Raw genomic sequence first — 14,692 nt, 5'->3', positions numbered from 1 at the left:
CTGCTGAAGTCTGAGAAACAAGAAACTAAAGTTTTGGCTCTTTGATTTGATACCTGATCATCTAAGAATAGGCATCGAGTTTGAAAATGTTGATTATTGAGTTATTTGATTATGTGTAGCAGTATGTGAACGTTGAGATTTGTGTTCCTCTCAGCAGAGCTTTTCTGTTATCTGTTTGGCATTTATATCCCCTGTTCATACATAAACAGTGCCTTTCTGGAGGCTGGTGGAGCCTACTACGTAGTTTCAGTTTAAGCATCAATTTTCAAGTGTATACAGTTTCCTGAAAACTAATTTCTCCTAAGGAAGCACAAGTTGAAAAGCTTGCAGAGAACTCATTCTACGCTTATTTTGAGGGGATGAGGACTGGTAGGAACACTTATTCTGCCTTTCTAAAGGTATTTTTTTCTTATGTGTCTAAACATGAAGGGGAGGAATCCTAGAGATCCATCTTATCTATGCCAAATTACTTACTTGTAAAGTCTTGTTTCATTTCCTGCACTAACAGCACGAAAACTGGATGTTATACAGGGAGCATGTCTTAGGTCCATGAACCTCCAAGAATTTGGCATAGGAACCAGTATATTAGAGAAACAGCCACAAACAAGGAATGACTGGTAGCAGGTGGTGGCTGAAGAGAGCCCAGGGTTTGCTCTACCTTCCTCCCTAGCAATGAGATCTCTTCTACTTTGCAGTTGAATAAGCTGCCTAGAAATGATTTGTTTGTCAGCAGGTTGGTCCTTCATCTGATTTGGAGGACAGTTGGCCCAGCACACAAGCAGTTCCCTCACCAGGAAAGCTGCTTAGAGCTCTCAGAAAAGCCACTTACTCTATGGGCCAATATCACTTAGTGTCACCTTAAATGGGTTACTGCGTCGGAAAGTGGAAACGGGGGTTTGATATCTTCTTGCTGGGCAGTTCTGTAAGGGTCCTCGCCCTTTGCTAAAAATAATAATGCAAGAGAAACCTTCAAAGGCTGTGATCCATCAACCAGAACAGTGCAGGTACTTGAGCAGCATCCCGGGGCTCCAGAGGGATTTGTGATCCCAAGAGTCAAGCTGTGCTTCCAGCTGTAACTCTAAAAAGTTTTCAAGTCACTGTGGGTTTCACCTGGTAAAAGACTGGGTTCTGGCGCAGCTGGCACTATGAATGGTTTTGATATCATAGAAATAATCATTGTGATCAAGGTAAGAGGCCAGCAGAAGGTGATGAGCTGAAAGGAGCTTCACAGCAGCTCCAGGTCCTCGCTGGGCAGGTGGATGGAGGGAGCCTGGAGAGCAGTGGGAGGACTGGGACTGGGTGCAGTGGGATGTCAGTGCAGAGTCGATCCACCAGTGGTAACGTGGATGTTTGGTCAGAAAAAGAAGAGAAGGAAGAAAGGTTTGAGTGATTAATATTTTTTTTTTCCAATAAAGACATGATCAAAGTGGGAGAGTTTCTTTTCACATGCAGTGGAGTAAACTGATCAAAAAGAAATCTTTACACTGTAGCAAGCCCCCAGTTTGGATAACGTTTCAGTGGGTGAGGAGAGAAGAAAGAAGAAAAAAAAAAACCAACGTACTGAAGGTGAGCATCTGCAGTTACCAAATTTCCAGGGTGCTGGGATTTCCCCACCACCCCACCCATGGTTAAAGCTGAAGCGAGGTGGCCCAGCCATTATCTCTCCTCTCAGCCACATGTTTTACCACTTAACTCCACAGCAGTTAATGAGATCAGAATGGGGAGGGGCAGAGAAACTTAAAGAACAAAGATGTGGGGTTCTAAAATTTATATTCAAGCTGAGTGCCCCCTGTATGAATTGAATGAAAAAAACAAAAACTGGGCTCTGTTTCATTAATAGACCCTGGGGTGCTGAGAGTGTGTTTGTGTGGGGGTGATGCATACAGACAGACTGGTTTTTGTGGGAATGCATCTGCTGCATGACTCGGACATGTAAAAGAAGAGGGCTAGTGTGATGCTGAAAAAAAAAATAGCTGAGAATAAGTATTAACAGACAACCTGACTTCTCTAGGGTTCCCCCCGCTCAGCTTCTGCTCCTGTTGCTGATTCCTTCTCCCAGGGCAGTTATGCAAAGTCGTCCCTCCTCTTGGCTTTGAACCAGTTTGTCGTTTGACTAAATCCTTCTCTTTTTTTATAGATTGAAGCATAGGTGAATTAAGGTAGTAAGGCATGTGAGACTGTGCAGGAAGTGTCTGGGATTTTCAGTTATTAAATGAAAAGCTTCTGGAAATACTTAAGTGATATGGAGGAGGCTGCAACCACCAGGAAACAGGAGGCTTTGAGGGCTGACATGCTTTAGGTACCAAAGCAGTGGCTCAGACCACCTGGAAATCGTAACATCAGAATTTAGGATCTGGAAAACAAACTCCTGCTGGCTTTTAGGGAGACGGCAAAAGAGGGACTGGCAGCTGAGCGCTTGGCCAGTCTCACAGCAGAGACGCTTTCCTGTGTGTGTTGGAAGTACTGATAGTAACGTGTTGGTATGCTTTAATAAAATTGAAAGTACTGTTCTTCAAGTAGGTAAGGAAGACTGGAACGAGTCTTGTTCATTTCTTGTTAGACTTTCCAGAAACAGGAAAAGATTTCTTAGTTATTGTCACTCTCAGTTGTAAATGGGACGCTGTCTTCTGATTATATTTCTGTAGAACCATTTAGAAATTTGCCAAAGCAATTTTCAGGTTTTGTGATGATTATTTTTTCTAATTTCAAATCCTGTTGAATTACAACCTCTGTAACAGACCAGGGGAAGAGCCTTATTCTTGTATTTCCAGGATCAAGATTAAATTTAATGCACTTACAAGGAAAGAATAATTGCTGTCACTTCCAAATGGAATATGGGTATGTTGTTCTTGGCACCTGGAGCCCTTATAAGGAAAAAATCTACTGTTGGGCTTTTGCTAATAATTGCTACGATGATGAATGACCCAGAAAATGGTCTTGTTTTGTCTCAAGAGTTTCCTCAGATCTGTAGTTTTTTCATGAGACAGCGGTTAGAAAAATGGTTTTGAGTTTGCATGTACAGTGATTCTCATGCTTGTGTGCTGGTAGCATTCCTTGCCATGACTTTGTGGGAGTTTGATTAAACACAGTTGGGACCAAGTATACTTTCTCTTCAGTTTTTATTGAAGAGCAGCCCTCCCATCCCCCTTTCTGGTATCGCGCTGGTACGTGGCATCTTTTTAAATCTGAACATTTTTCAATATACTGAATTACCTCTTCACGTCTCTTCCTGTTTTAATGGAACAAGTGTTTTCTTTCCAGCTGTATGAGGAAGCAATTACTGTATTAGTGCCAAAGATGTAGCAGGCAGGCATTTAGAAATCAATATCATTATTCTTTAAGAGATCAATTCCTGTGCTAACAGTACAGAAACGCCCAGAGATTGTCACTGAAATTCGAAGAGCTCATCTTTCCAAGTTTTAATCAAGCCTTTGCAATGTGATAGCAACCAGAGGCCAGTTAAATTGGAATCTCATTGTACCAGGTGCTGTACAAACATAAGTTTCTCCGCAGAAGAAGCTGTTGTATAAGGAAACATTTTTCTTCTGTGTGAAGTTACGCGTGTAGAGTGTTTTGGAGAAGAGCAAAACAAATTTTAAAAGAAAATCATGGCAAGCTGCAAATAGATGAGCTCCCAGTAAAAACCTTTCTTATTTGAAACGTGTTTTAAGTAATCTACCACATTGCAAGACTTCTAATCACAGTTTTGCTGTGTGAATGTGTGACTATTCTACATTACCCGGTATGCATCACCATTTCATTCATGTCAGGCTTGGAGTTTTCTGGGTTGGCATAATTATTTTTTTTTTTAAAGGTTTGAACATTTCTTTCAGGGTACGTAACGGAAAGTATTTTTATTGCAAAGAACCAAAAGCAGAGCCTGTAGGTTTTGGTTAACAATAAAATGTGTAAAAAACCCTTTTTTAATACAATTGTACCTTATCTCCTATGCCTAAAATACTTCATACAGTTCTTTACATTCCATGTAGACACAGTTTGCTTGTATGTCATAGGAAGGAGATTTTACTTGAAACTCTCTTACAGACCAGCTTCTTCTCACGACCAGAAGGACACCAGTGTAACCCCACTGTTCTTTGTGATCGCTCCCAGTGTACACCAGTGCATGTCAGAGCAGAATTGGGGCCAGTTACTGAAAATGTGGATGTTGCATCGAAGTACAGTTAAGGGCAGGGACTTCCTGTCATGGGATCTGCAGAAGAAACATCTTCATGCAAATGAAGAAAGCTCGGTGCTATATAAGAGTGGTTTTCTGCTCGGGGTCAGATCTGTGAAGAACCAGCCTAGGTGCAGGTTTACACTACCATGGGAGATGGTTCCTACCTTCAGGGTGGCTTCTGACATCAATGATGCCATCAAGGGAGAACTTAGACTGGTTTTAGAAACTTTTTATCTGCTGTCTGTCCTAGTAAAACCAGACTGCAGCTTAAGAAGATGCTGCTTTACCTGAAACTGAACCTGAGCTGGGGAGGAGCAAACTGACCACATGTCATCTTTTCTGTTCAGGAAGAGGAAAGAAGGAAGGCAAAGGAAGAAGAGGAGAAGAGAGAGTATGAAGAGTACCTGAAGCTGAAGGAGAGTTTTGTAGTTGAAGAGGAAGGGGTTGAAGAATCGATGACAGAGGAAGAGGTATGTATGTTAGGCTGTTACTGCAGTTTCCTTTATCTTTGTTAGATTCAGGTTGCCCTTACTGCATTCTGTCTCTTGTAAAATAAACTTGAAAGTAGGAGGCAGACAAACATTTTTGCTTGTAAAAGCTAAATTATGTACATGGCATACGTTAACCTGGAGTATTTCCTGGGGAATGCTATAGTCCCTCATTCCAGACTCCTACAAATTAATTTAGAGTACTGAGGCAAATGCATATCACTGGAAATGAGTTCTCTCCTCCCTTAATGTAAGGGCTGAAATAAAACTCATCCTGGCAGTCGGGTACTCTTACTGTCATCAACTTTGCGCTACCCATATACAGCGGGCGAGATGAAAGCAAGGCTAAATATGGAGTTTGGTAGTGCCCACGTACCTTGGGAGGAATTGCTTGGTTTTGGTTTTATTTTCTAGACCAACGGAGCTGCTGTGAAATCAAATGAAAACCCAAGCTCTTGCCTTAACAGGCATCTGTTAAGAGAATTCACAGGACACAACCTAGGTGCTTGCGGGTTGTACGCTGGAAAATTGTACGTTGAATGTTGCAAATGATTGCTGTGGTTGATAGTATTTCAAACTCTGCGTAACGTTCTAGCGTGCTCCTCCTGTTGCTGCCTGCAGATGCGCTGCTGGGGCTGCTGGTTGAAATGGGATACCTGACATAATATCACAGCAAACTTGGAAAAGTTCCACTCATGTAGGAGACAGTGTTCTTATTCTGTCTGCTGAAAATCTGTTAGATTAATTTTAATTGCCATCAAATGCTGCAGTTGCTCTTGGGTTGAACCTGCCAAATTGGAGCTGACCAATGCATTTCATGATAAGTATTTTTCAGGGCTATGTGTGCGTTTGCTCCTCTGCTAAAGCCACCCTGTTAATTGAATGAATTTGCCCTTAGCGAGACTGAGAGTGGCTTTGGGCTGAGGAGCTTGTAGTGAGTCAGTACCTCTTGACATTAGCCACAAGTTCTCATTATGGACCCCTTCCCATTCAGATAAATTCCTCCAGCACAGCAGGATTAACACCAGGAAAAGTTGTATCTGGTGATGGGGAATTTCCTAAGATGCAGAGAACAGCAAAATGCATACTTTCTATTGAAAGTTCCTTCAAAAATGCATGCTTGTCCTGTTAGAAGACCAGATTATACCTAAATATTAAATTGTTCCACTTTAGGTACCCTTTAAAGCTAGAATGTGTTTATTGTCTGAAATTAAAGAAGAAATTAATTTTTCTGTATGTGGGAACAGAGAAGGGTGTTCCTCGCTCAGTACAGCTTGGCAGGCAGTATAGATATGAGATAATCTTTGGTAGGAGTGGGAAGACAGAACTTTAACAGTCGGTGATTTGAAAGTCATCTTCAGAAACAATCACAGGCACGTAGTTATCTGGAGACACCAGCCTTGCAGAAACGGCAAGCCACCCTTCGGCCTTGTGGTGGAAAATGTACGGAAGCGTTTTAGTCTCCTGTTACAATAGCTGACGCTGCCTTGTGTTGTTGAGTCTGAAACCCATGCTGAAAATTAAAGTCCCGAGTCCAGAGCTAAGCAGTTAATTAAGGCTGATTGATTTCCAGGGTTGCAGAGTAACTTGATCTCCTGTTAATTTAAATGCACATTGTTTGCCTTTGAAAATTGAGCTGCTTGTATGAAAATGCCGGATTTCAGGTGCGTAGCTTTGCAAACGGCCGGAGTTCCACATGTGTTGCGCAGCTGTGTGCTGCACTTGCCCATCTGCGTGAGCCGGCTCCTGAATCACTCTGTACTTCACCTCTGTACAAAATGTCCTCGGCGTGTATGTGTAACTTAAGACACGGTGTACAAACTCGCCCAGATGTGGTTATTTCAGGGTGTGTGTCATATGAAGAATAAAAGATTCAAAGATGTCCTTTCAGAAAACACCTAAATGCAAATTGTGCTTGAGCCATATTCTGTCCTAGAAAATATCTACAATAAATTCCTATTTAAGATTAAATCTAGATTGATTTGGTTTTGATGCATTTAATGTCCATGAGTTTAGAATAACAATTGTTTTCCTTGCTGTATCCAGTCTCGCAGCTTTCTCATGGAATTTCTCGAATACGTTAAGGTAAGCTACCATTCCTCTTTCTCCTCCTTCCATACTGGTTAGATTGTCTAAAATCTTTGTCAAAAAGCTGAGTTGCAGAAAGAAGGGGAATCTTTCCTTCCTCTTTGATTTACTTGGATGTTCAACAAGTAACAAAAGTGATACCTTAGATAAGATCTGCATTAGTTACTTCACCATGCATGAGCACGTCCATCATTGTTAAAATGGTTTGTAATTACTGACTTGGGTTTTTTCGTAGCTCTTACCCTCTTTCATAAGGATGGGCATTCTAAACTCTGCATCTCATGGATCACTGTCAGAGTTTATGAACCTCAACATTTGCTGTTGATTGGGGTGTGGGACATTCAGGCTTTTCGTTGTCAATGTCAGCTGCTGATTAGAAAACAATCTCTACATCTCACCTCAGCACGACCTGCCCTGCAGGATGTGTTTGTGTCTGGAACACTGGCATTGTAAAGGTCAATCCAACTTTTCATGTGATTTTTGTTTATCTGTGCAATTTGCAATGTTGGCTTACTGTTTGGAAGGGATATTTAAGGAGAAGATCCCTTGTTTTTAACAGGGTGTGCTAGTCTCGTGATATCGTATGGTTGGTTATTTAAACCCTCTGGTGTGCTCCTGAGGATTCCCACTTTTGATCTGTAAGGACAAATGCTTCTTTCTCCATTATTTGTATTTCAAAGCTCAAATGCATTTTGCTTTTCTTTCACCAACAATGTTATACAAATCTTTGCTCCTAATTCATCCCTTTCTTCCTTTACTGGAAACTGGACTCTTACCTGACAATGTATGGCGTGTGTGTGAAAGGCTTCACTGGAAGCAGATCACTTGTATGCTTAGTGGTGTCCTAATCGCTTTGTTGATCCAGAATCTCTGGACTCTGGGCCAGTTTTGCATGTCCATTACCCCAGCAAAAACCTGGACTTAGGTTTGTAATTTGGAAACGTGCAGGCTAGTGGCACTCAGACGTAGGAATTCCTTCATTGCTGCAGCCCAAATGAAAATAGCCCCAGTTCAGTAACTGAGTCCCCAGCATAAACCAGTCAACTTCGACCAGAAGCACTGCCAAAAGCAGGTGAGACAGCTAAGAACAGGTTGGAAAAGCTCTGGGTGACGTGTTTAAAGAGCCTAAAAAAAACCATGGAGTGCAGATGAACCATCGGATGGCACGTATCGTTTTGGAGCTGTTCAGCGACTTCAATATTCTGCTTCCTGCAGAAGCTGGAGAGATTTCTTGGAAAGGGAGGGGAACTTTGAAATGGCCAGGTCTGTTAAGAGCACCCTCTGTTTCGATACAAATTTGGAAATGGACTACATGATACGGCGTGATCCCAGTTCACCCGTTCCCCATCTAAGGCTTTCAAGATCCTGCCAAGCTGCGGATTAAGGAAAATGTGCCAGTTCTTATTGATAAACAAGCTGCCCTGGGATAACAGCAGGTAGAACGATAGGATATTCCAATGTCCCTTGGGATCTTCCACAAAAATTGGGAGAGTTTCCAAGGGATAACACGGTAGGGGCTGATTCTGCCCGTTGCCCTGGTGGTTTGTGATGGGTGGAACAGATTAGTCACAAACTCTCAGTTCAGTGTTTAGACACATCTGTATAGTTTTATATTAGTCACTTCTACTTGACGTCAGAGAAATTAAGCATGGGCTGAAAACCTAATTCGGAAGCGCTTCAACACCTGATTTCCTATGTAGAGATGAGTTGCAGAACTAGGACATGGCTTTCTTTTACAAGTTTCAGTATTTTTTTTTCAGTCTTGAAAGTATACTTAATATATAGATTATGTATAGCCCTCGTCTTCTGTTCTAGTCACAGAAACCATTGGCTTATATCAAGCAGTGCTAAGCTGCTAGTAGCTGTCTGAAAAACTTGTAAAAGAGCAATTGGCATTTTAAAAAATAAAATTTAATTTAGCTCTTCTGTTGAATAACTTCTTTTACTGGTCTAACTGGCTGGAGGTAGCTCACCCCATGCTTCATTCCTGAGGATGTCTGAAATAAAAACACAGCCTCTTCTCCAGCTCTGCCTCATGGGATTGTTTTAAATGGGATTTTTCTCAAAGCCACCAAAAGGATCGATGCCCCCCCCCAGTTCTGCTTTTCTGAAAGCTGAACATCTCCCTTCCTTTGGGGCTGTCATAGTAGCCCCTTGACCAATTTAAACCAATCTCACCACGTTATACCTCTGGCTGTGGCTCTGCTGCAGTCGCCGTCCCGTGTTTTCTTCTTAGAGTGGACTCAGAGGCTTTACTCTTCCCTGTTTTTTCTTTAAGAAAAATGATGCTTACAACATAAGGGGAAAAAAAATCCTACTCATCTTAATCCTGGGAGCTCTTGCTCTGTTTCATCCCTTGCTGATGACAGCAGCAGCATCATACCTAAAATTACATGAATTCAGTAAAGTGTAGCTGTGTATATGTTGCTCTGTGAAAGTTAAGCCTGTCTTTAAAAGGTGAAGCATGCGTTGAAGTGTTTTGTTGGCTTGGGACCTCACAATGTCGTGATATTTCAGAGTGCGTGTGGGGAGCGCATCCTAATTCCACCCCACGCTCTGGGCTCTTATTCCCAGCAGGATCTGCCTTGGAAAGCTTCCTGTAAATGTGGTCATTGAGGGTGGATATCTTTAAGGGAAGGTTTCAATCCTGTTTTTCTTGTTTATGTGTCTTTGCACCCCTTCCCCCCCTCCCCATCCTTTTAAAAGAAGATGTGACGAATCTTGGCAGGTCCCAGCTCTGAGAACTGAATTCCATGGACTGGTTCCAATTCCATGCGTTCAGTCCATGGTATTCAGTTCTCTAGCTTGGCTGCATCGAACTTCACAACTACTAAGTCTGTGTGTGGCTTTTTTTTTTGTCTGATTTTACTAGTTAAAAAGATTAATCTATTTCCGCCTCTCTTTATTTCTTCAGTGTACTCTCCAGATCAGAAACAAATGCGTTTATCGTTTGAAGTATTGCATCTGATAATGTAACTGTAGCTCTTGTGGCTGTATGTAAATGGCTCTTAGGAATGTAATCCAAAATGGTAACTGAACAGTTTTCAAAAGTTTTATATTTTCCAAATTCTTTATAAACAGTGCATCTTTTTACTGCATCTAAACAAAAGAGTTTCTAAAAACTTTTGCAGATAAGAAAACAGGAACCAAGTAGCTCCAGATGAGTGCACCAGGTGGTTTTTTCTCTAATTTTCTGGAGCTACAGAGAAGCATAAAACCAGCTGACTGAGAAAGGCTGCAGGAAGAATCTCTTTCCAAAGCAAAATGAAAATTTGCAGTTCCTGCTTCTGCCTTTGCTCTCAGAGATCATCGCGCTGCTGTGCAGGAGTGTGCTAGCAGTACACTTCCAGCACTGAGAATTTTAATAAGGTGTTCGCTTGCTTAGGAGGATTATTATGGCATTAATACGCATGATATTATTAAAACAGACTAAAGCCCTTAATGCTGCCAGTCTTGTCTGGATTTTTATGGATGCGCTGATCTATACCAGTGATCATTTCAAAGGTACTTTGAAACATCTCTCAAACAAAAAGGAATCAAAAAGGAAAAGCAGCAGCTGAGAAACTGGGGTGGCAGGGAGAACTGCGCCATGGCTGCGTGCTGTGCTTGTGCTCATCCTGTCCTCCTCACGTAAGGAAAGGTTCAGGATGAACGCTGGCAAATGTATTTGAGTCTTTGCCTAAGCGGGTCAGAGCATCCAGTCTTTCCACAGAGCAGAATGGTTTAAGTAACTTAAGATTTTTTTGTTGAAGAAAAGTGCCTGCTAGGAAAAGTTAATTAGAATTACAGGTTCTAGTTTGTCTGTTAAATGTGTTTTTTTATTTGAAAGAAAAAGAAATACGCTAACCCTCTAACTCCTGTTTATTTCCATAGAAAACAAAGGTAATCCAGCTGGAGGACTTGGCTTCGCATTTGGGTTTAAGAACGCAGGTAAGTACAACTTGTGAGTTTGAGAGGAGAGAAAGTCGGTAAGTAAGGGTAACATCTCTGCAAGTGTCTTGGCATTACTGAAAATGTTTGGAGCTGGGTGAAGATCAGCAAAGTCAACCCTAAAGATGTGTCTATTCATCAGAGTACCAGCCAGCCAGTGCAGGATTGTTGGCTTACAAATTGTTTAAGTGAAAAATGCTCAGTCTGCCTCTTGCACAGCTGCCCGTTGGCTAATGGATCCTATAGCGTTTGCAAATCCAGTAACAAAGCAATCCAGGGTACTTGGGAATCAAAAGCAGAGCTAGAAGCAAATTCAGACGCTGCCTGCTTAATTGGACAATGTTGTTACGTTTGCAGACAGTCAGTAGAGGAAGTGTTTTGCTCCAATTGCTTGTGTGCTCTTAGAACATTGAAGAAGAAAGAATATAATATAATAGAATAGAAAAGAAAAGAAAATATTTCTGTTGGAAAGGACTTAGAATCATCATCTAGTCCACCTGCCTGACCACTTCAGGGATGACCAAAATGCCTCTTAAACACTAATAGGTTTGGGGCATCGACCACCTCCCTAGGAAGCCTGTTCCAGTGTTCGACCGCTCTAATTTGTATCTTCTGGTGCATTAGTTAAGAATATTGTCCCTCTCAGCACCACATAAGCCTGTCAAAGTGAGATCATGGTGTGATATCTGTACTTTTTTTTCCCCCCTCTGTCCTCTTTCTGTTCTCTAAACATTTCATGTTTTGACTCTGAAGAATAGTTGTGGCTTGGTTTATTTTAATTTGAGCACATTTGACATATATTTCTAAGGGACCAATGTTTTCTGTTGGTTCTGTACCTGATCTGATCTTGGGGTGCCCCTTCAGAGCAGCTGACACTGCTGTGAGCCCAGGCTGCTGTGCCCCTGCGTCTCTCTTAAACCAGAACTTCATTTAAGCACACAGTGAGCCAGTTAAGGGGATTTATCTGGTTGAAATCTAAGCTATAACTTGCTTCTCCAGTCCCATAAAGGCAAGAAAGGCAGAACCGTGGAGAACAAGGCTTAGATACAAGCTTAAAGTGTAGTGGAACCGTATGCTTGGAGTAACTATCTGTTTATCTGAAAACCTGAAATGTTTTTTGCCTTCCTCTAATCGGTTTCTTATTCCTTTTTCCCTTCTGAACAGGATGCAATTAACAGAATCCAGGACCTGATGGCAGATGGCACTCTAACAGGTGACAAACAAAACACCAAGGGGACTTTATGTTAGCTGGTGAATAGGGGGTGCAGAAGGTGCCTTCACTGTGGTGGAGAGAGACTTCCAGCGTAGTTTCTCTTTTAAACTGTAAAAGATCCTAGTGCAACTTGATAAATAGATATTTTTATTTTAATAATAGATATTTTTGTTTTTATGATGGATTTTTTATTATCCCTTCTTCAGGAGGGATAATAAACTACTGATTGAAGCACTGTTAAACTACTATTTAAAGCATGATGGGATGTGATTGCTCCTATGATATGTGATACAGAGGTTGGAGGTGAATGTCCCCAGCAGTTCAGGAAGCAGCAGAAGGCTTCTGCATGTTGGTTCAGCCCTGCTGAAGGCCTTTAGACGTTGCTGAGCAGCCAGATGAAAATTATGTCTGCTGAAATCTGAATTTGCAAGAATCACTTGGATGTTTTGGGGTAGTTTGCAAGTCTGTTTGAAAGGTGCTGAGGCTAAAGCCGGGATACAGCACTCCGTGGGAGAAGCAAACATCCAGGATGCTGTGGTTAGTGAAGTGCGTGTCCCTAGCCATGTACCCACGCAATCCAAGTTGGAACGTAAGCAGAGACTGAGCGTGTGAGTAGCTCCCTGTCTGAACAGGTCTGTTTTATCACTGGGCAGCCTTTTTCTTTCCAAGGATGAAGTAGGAGAAGGGGCCAACGCAAACATTTCCTGACCTGATATTGTGGTCGTGGCTGGGAAACAGCTGTGTTGGGTCCATGTGGATACCCACTCAAACGACCTAAAAGTGGTCAGAATCAAAGTGCCAGGATGTGTACTGTCCTGTGTCTGTGGCCTAAAAGGCATGACAGTGCGGCGCTCTGCCTCCCGTTTGATCCTGTAACACGTCAAGAACGGAGAGGTCTGTTCTTGCTCTTGATGGAGCAACTGAAATATGGAAATTGAGCTTTGTTCCCTTGTAGCGGTGAGCTGGAGTGGCTGAGCAGAGCCCCAGGAGACTCTGAATCACCTCCTGGGCACTCCTGCTTCTCTGCCTTTCTCCACCAGCTGCCTGGGCTCAGAACATCTGCACCAAAACTCCAAACCTGAAGTAGCAGCTGTGGTACTCCCAGCTGGCTGCACGCAATGAAAAGGACGTGTTACTCTGAGCAAAATTAGTCATACCGAGGCACTCGGCTATTGTCATTGCCCCGCTCAAAGAGCCAACAGCAGAGAGGAGATAAAAGCCCGGCTGCTGGCGCGTTGTTCCGCCTGCCCTAGATATGAAATGCAGCCTCAGCAGTTTGAACGTCCCTTCCAAAAGAAGTGACTGATGTCTGTCGGGAAGTGAGAGGAGCCAAAGTGCTGACTTCAAGGTCCTTTTCTTTCCCCCCGTAGGTGTGATTGATGACAGAGGAAAGTTCATCTACATCACTCCAGAGGAGATGGCTGCCGTGGCGCAGTACATCAAACAGAGAGGACGAGTTTCCATCACAGAGCTGGCCCAAGCAAGCAATTCCCTCATCAACCTCCAGCCTGACAGCCGAGCTGTTGCTCCAACTGTGGCATGATATTGTAGCATGAAAAAAAAAATACAGCAGGAGATTAACCTTTTAATGAAAAAGCTACATAATTAAAAACAAAGAACCCCTCTAGTCCATTTGCGGTACTTGAAGATAGGGTGCTCTTTTTAAGCATCAGCTGCAAGACTTGATCAAAAGTTTTGCTTTTGATTCTGTAGAACTGGTGTAAAATAGGACAGTTTGTACAAGAGAAGCTAGCCAAGAATTTGGGGCTGAAACACCTGTACCCCAGGAATATCAGTAATTTGTACACGATTACTTTATATTGGCAGTCAGTCTCATGGGACTGTACCCAAATTTTTTATTGTTTCCAGGTTCTGGTGTCTATATCAAATATATTTGGTTTGGATTGCATTTGGAATTCTCCAGGCTTGCTCTGGACTTCTGGAGCTGTGTAACTTTGTGGCAACGACATACACAGCCCAGAATAATAGGAGTGTAGGGGTGAAGCTTGCAGATTTTGTCTTCTGTATCAACACTGGAAGGATAGAGTAAAAAGAAAATGCTGCAAGGGTGTCTCTGTCCTTACTGAAATATATACTGAAACTGTAGAAAGAGTGCTTGCTAAGTTGTGAGAATTTCCAGAGGTTATTTCAGAATACATTTGCTATATAAATATGTTTTGCTGGGTTTATGTAATGTCAAAAGTTTTCTTGCAGCCAAGCTGCGTTATTTTTCTGTAGCCAAGAGACAGAAACACCTCCAGGGAAAGGCTAACTCGCCTCATGTATTGTGCAGGCCGATTCCAGTGATACCAACCGGCTCCTGATGATTCATCCTTTGAAGTAAGAGCCAGCTCAGTGTCTGAAAGCCTCAGACACCCCCGCCCCATGGCCTTTGTGTTCTGTGTGTTTTGGCTTTTTTTTTTAAGTGAAAAAGTTCAGGCACTATGAGTCATACAATTAATGTTACAATGATTATTAATATATTAATTGTAGGGGTCAGGATATTTCCTGCTTAGGAATATTTATTTTTTTGAATAGCCTAATTGATGCTTTGTTAATTCTCCTTTCTGAAGTCAACAGAATCTCTGTGGATATACAGTAATTGAGTAGGGCAAGAGGGGCTGGTTTTGTCTCTGCCAAACTTAGAGCTAACTTGAGTAGACTACAAGCTGTGTTATCAGTGAGATGAGATAGCAATAAAACAATGGAAGGAAGCATATTTCCTTTTTTAACCCCTGCACTGCTGCTGAATGTGATACTCTGCAGGAGTGCCAAGTTACAGTGCAGCACAGTTGG

The 14,692-nt window shown here is 42.2% G+C and overlaps 1 protein-coding gene across 1 annotated transcript in view; it reads left to right on the top strand.

Moving 5' to 3' along the window:
* The window catches only part of DDRGK1 (DDRGK domain containing 1), a gene marked incomplete at its 5' end in the record, with an annotated part of 18,578 nt that extends 5,006 nt beyond the window's left edge, over window positions 1-13,572 (top strand). The window contains 5 exons of the mRNA XM_010081497.1: window positions 4,525-4,647; window positions 6,712-6,750; window positions 10,627-10,683; window positions 11,848-11,896; window positions 13,267-13,572. Of these exons, the coding sequence (XP_010079799.1) occupies window positions 4,525-4,647; window positions 6,712-6,750; window positions 10,627-10,683; window positions 11,848-11,896; window positions 13,267-13,439 (441 nt within the window). The remainder of the gene's footprint in view (window positions 1-4,524; window positions 4,648-6,711; window positions 6,751-10,626; window positions 10,684-11,847; window positions 11,897-13,266) is intronic.
* Window positions 13,573-14,692: the final 1,120 nt, after the last annotated feature.

Source organism: Pterocles gutturalis, unplaced genomic scaffold, assembly GCF_000699245.1.
Source record: "Pterocles gutturalis isolate BGI_N339 unplaced genomic scaffold, ASM69924v1 scaffold29454, whole genome shotgun sequence".
Lineage (NCBI taxonomy): Eukaryota > Metazoa > Chordata > Aves > Pterocliformes > Pteroclidae > Pterocles > Pterocles gutturalis.
This window is presented reverse-complemented; position numbering and strand designations above follow the sequence as displayed.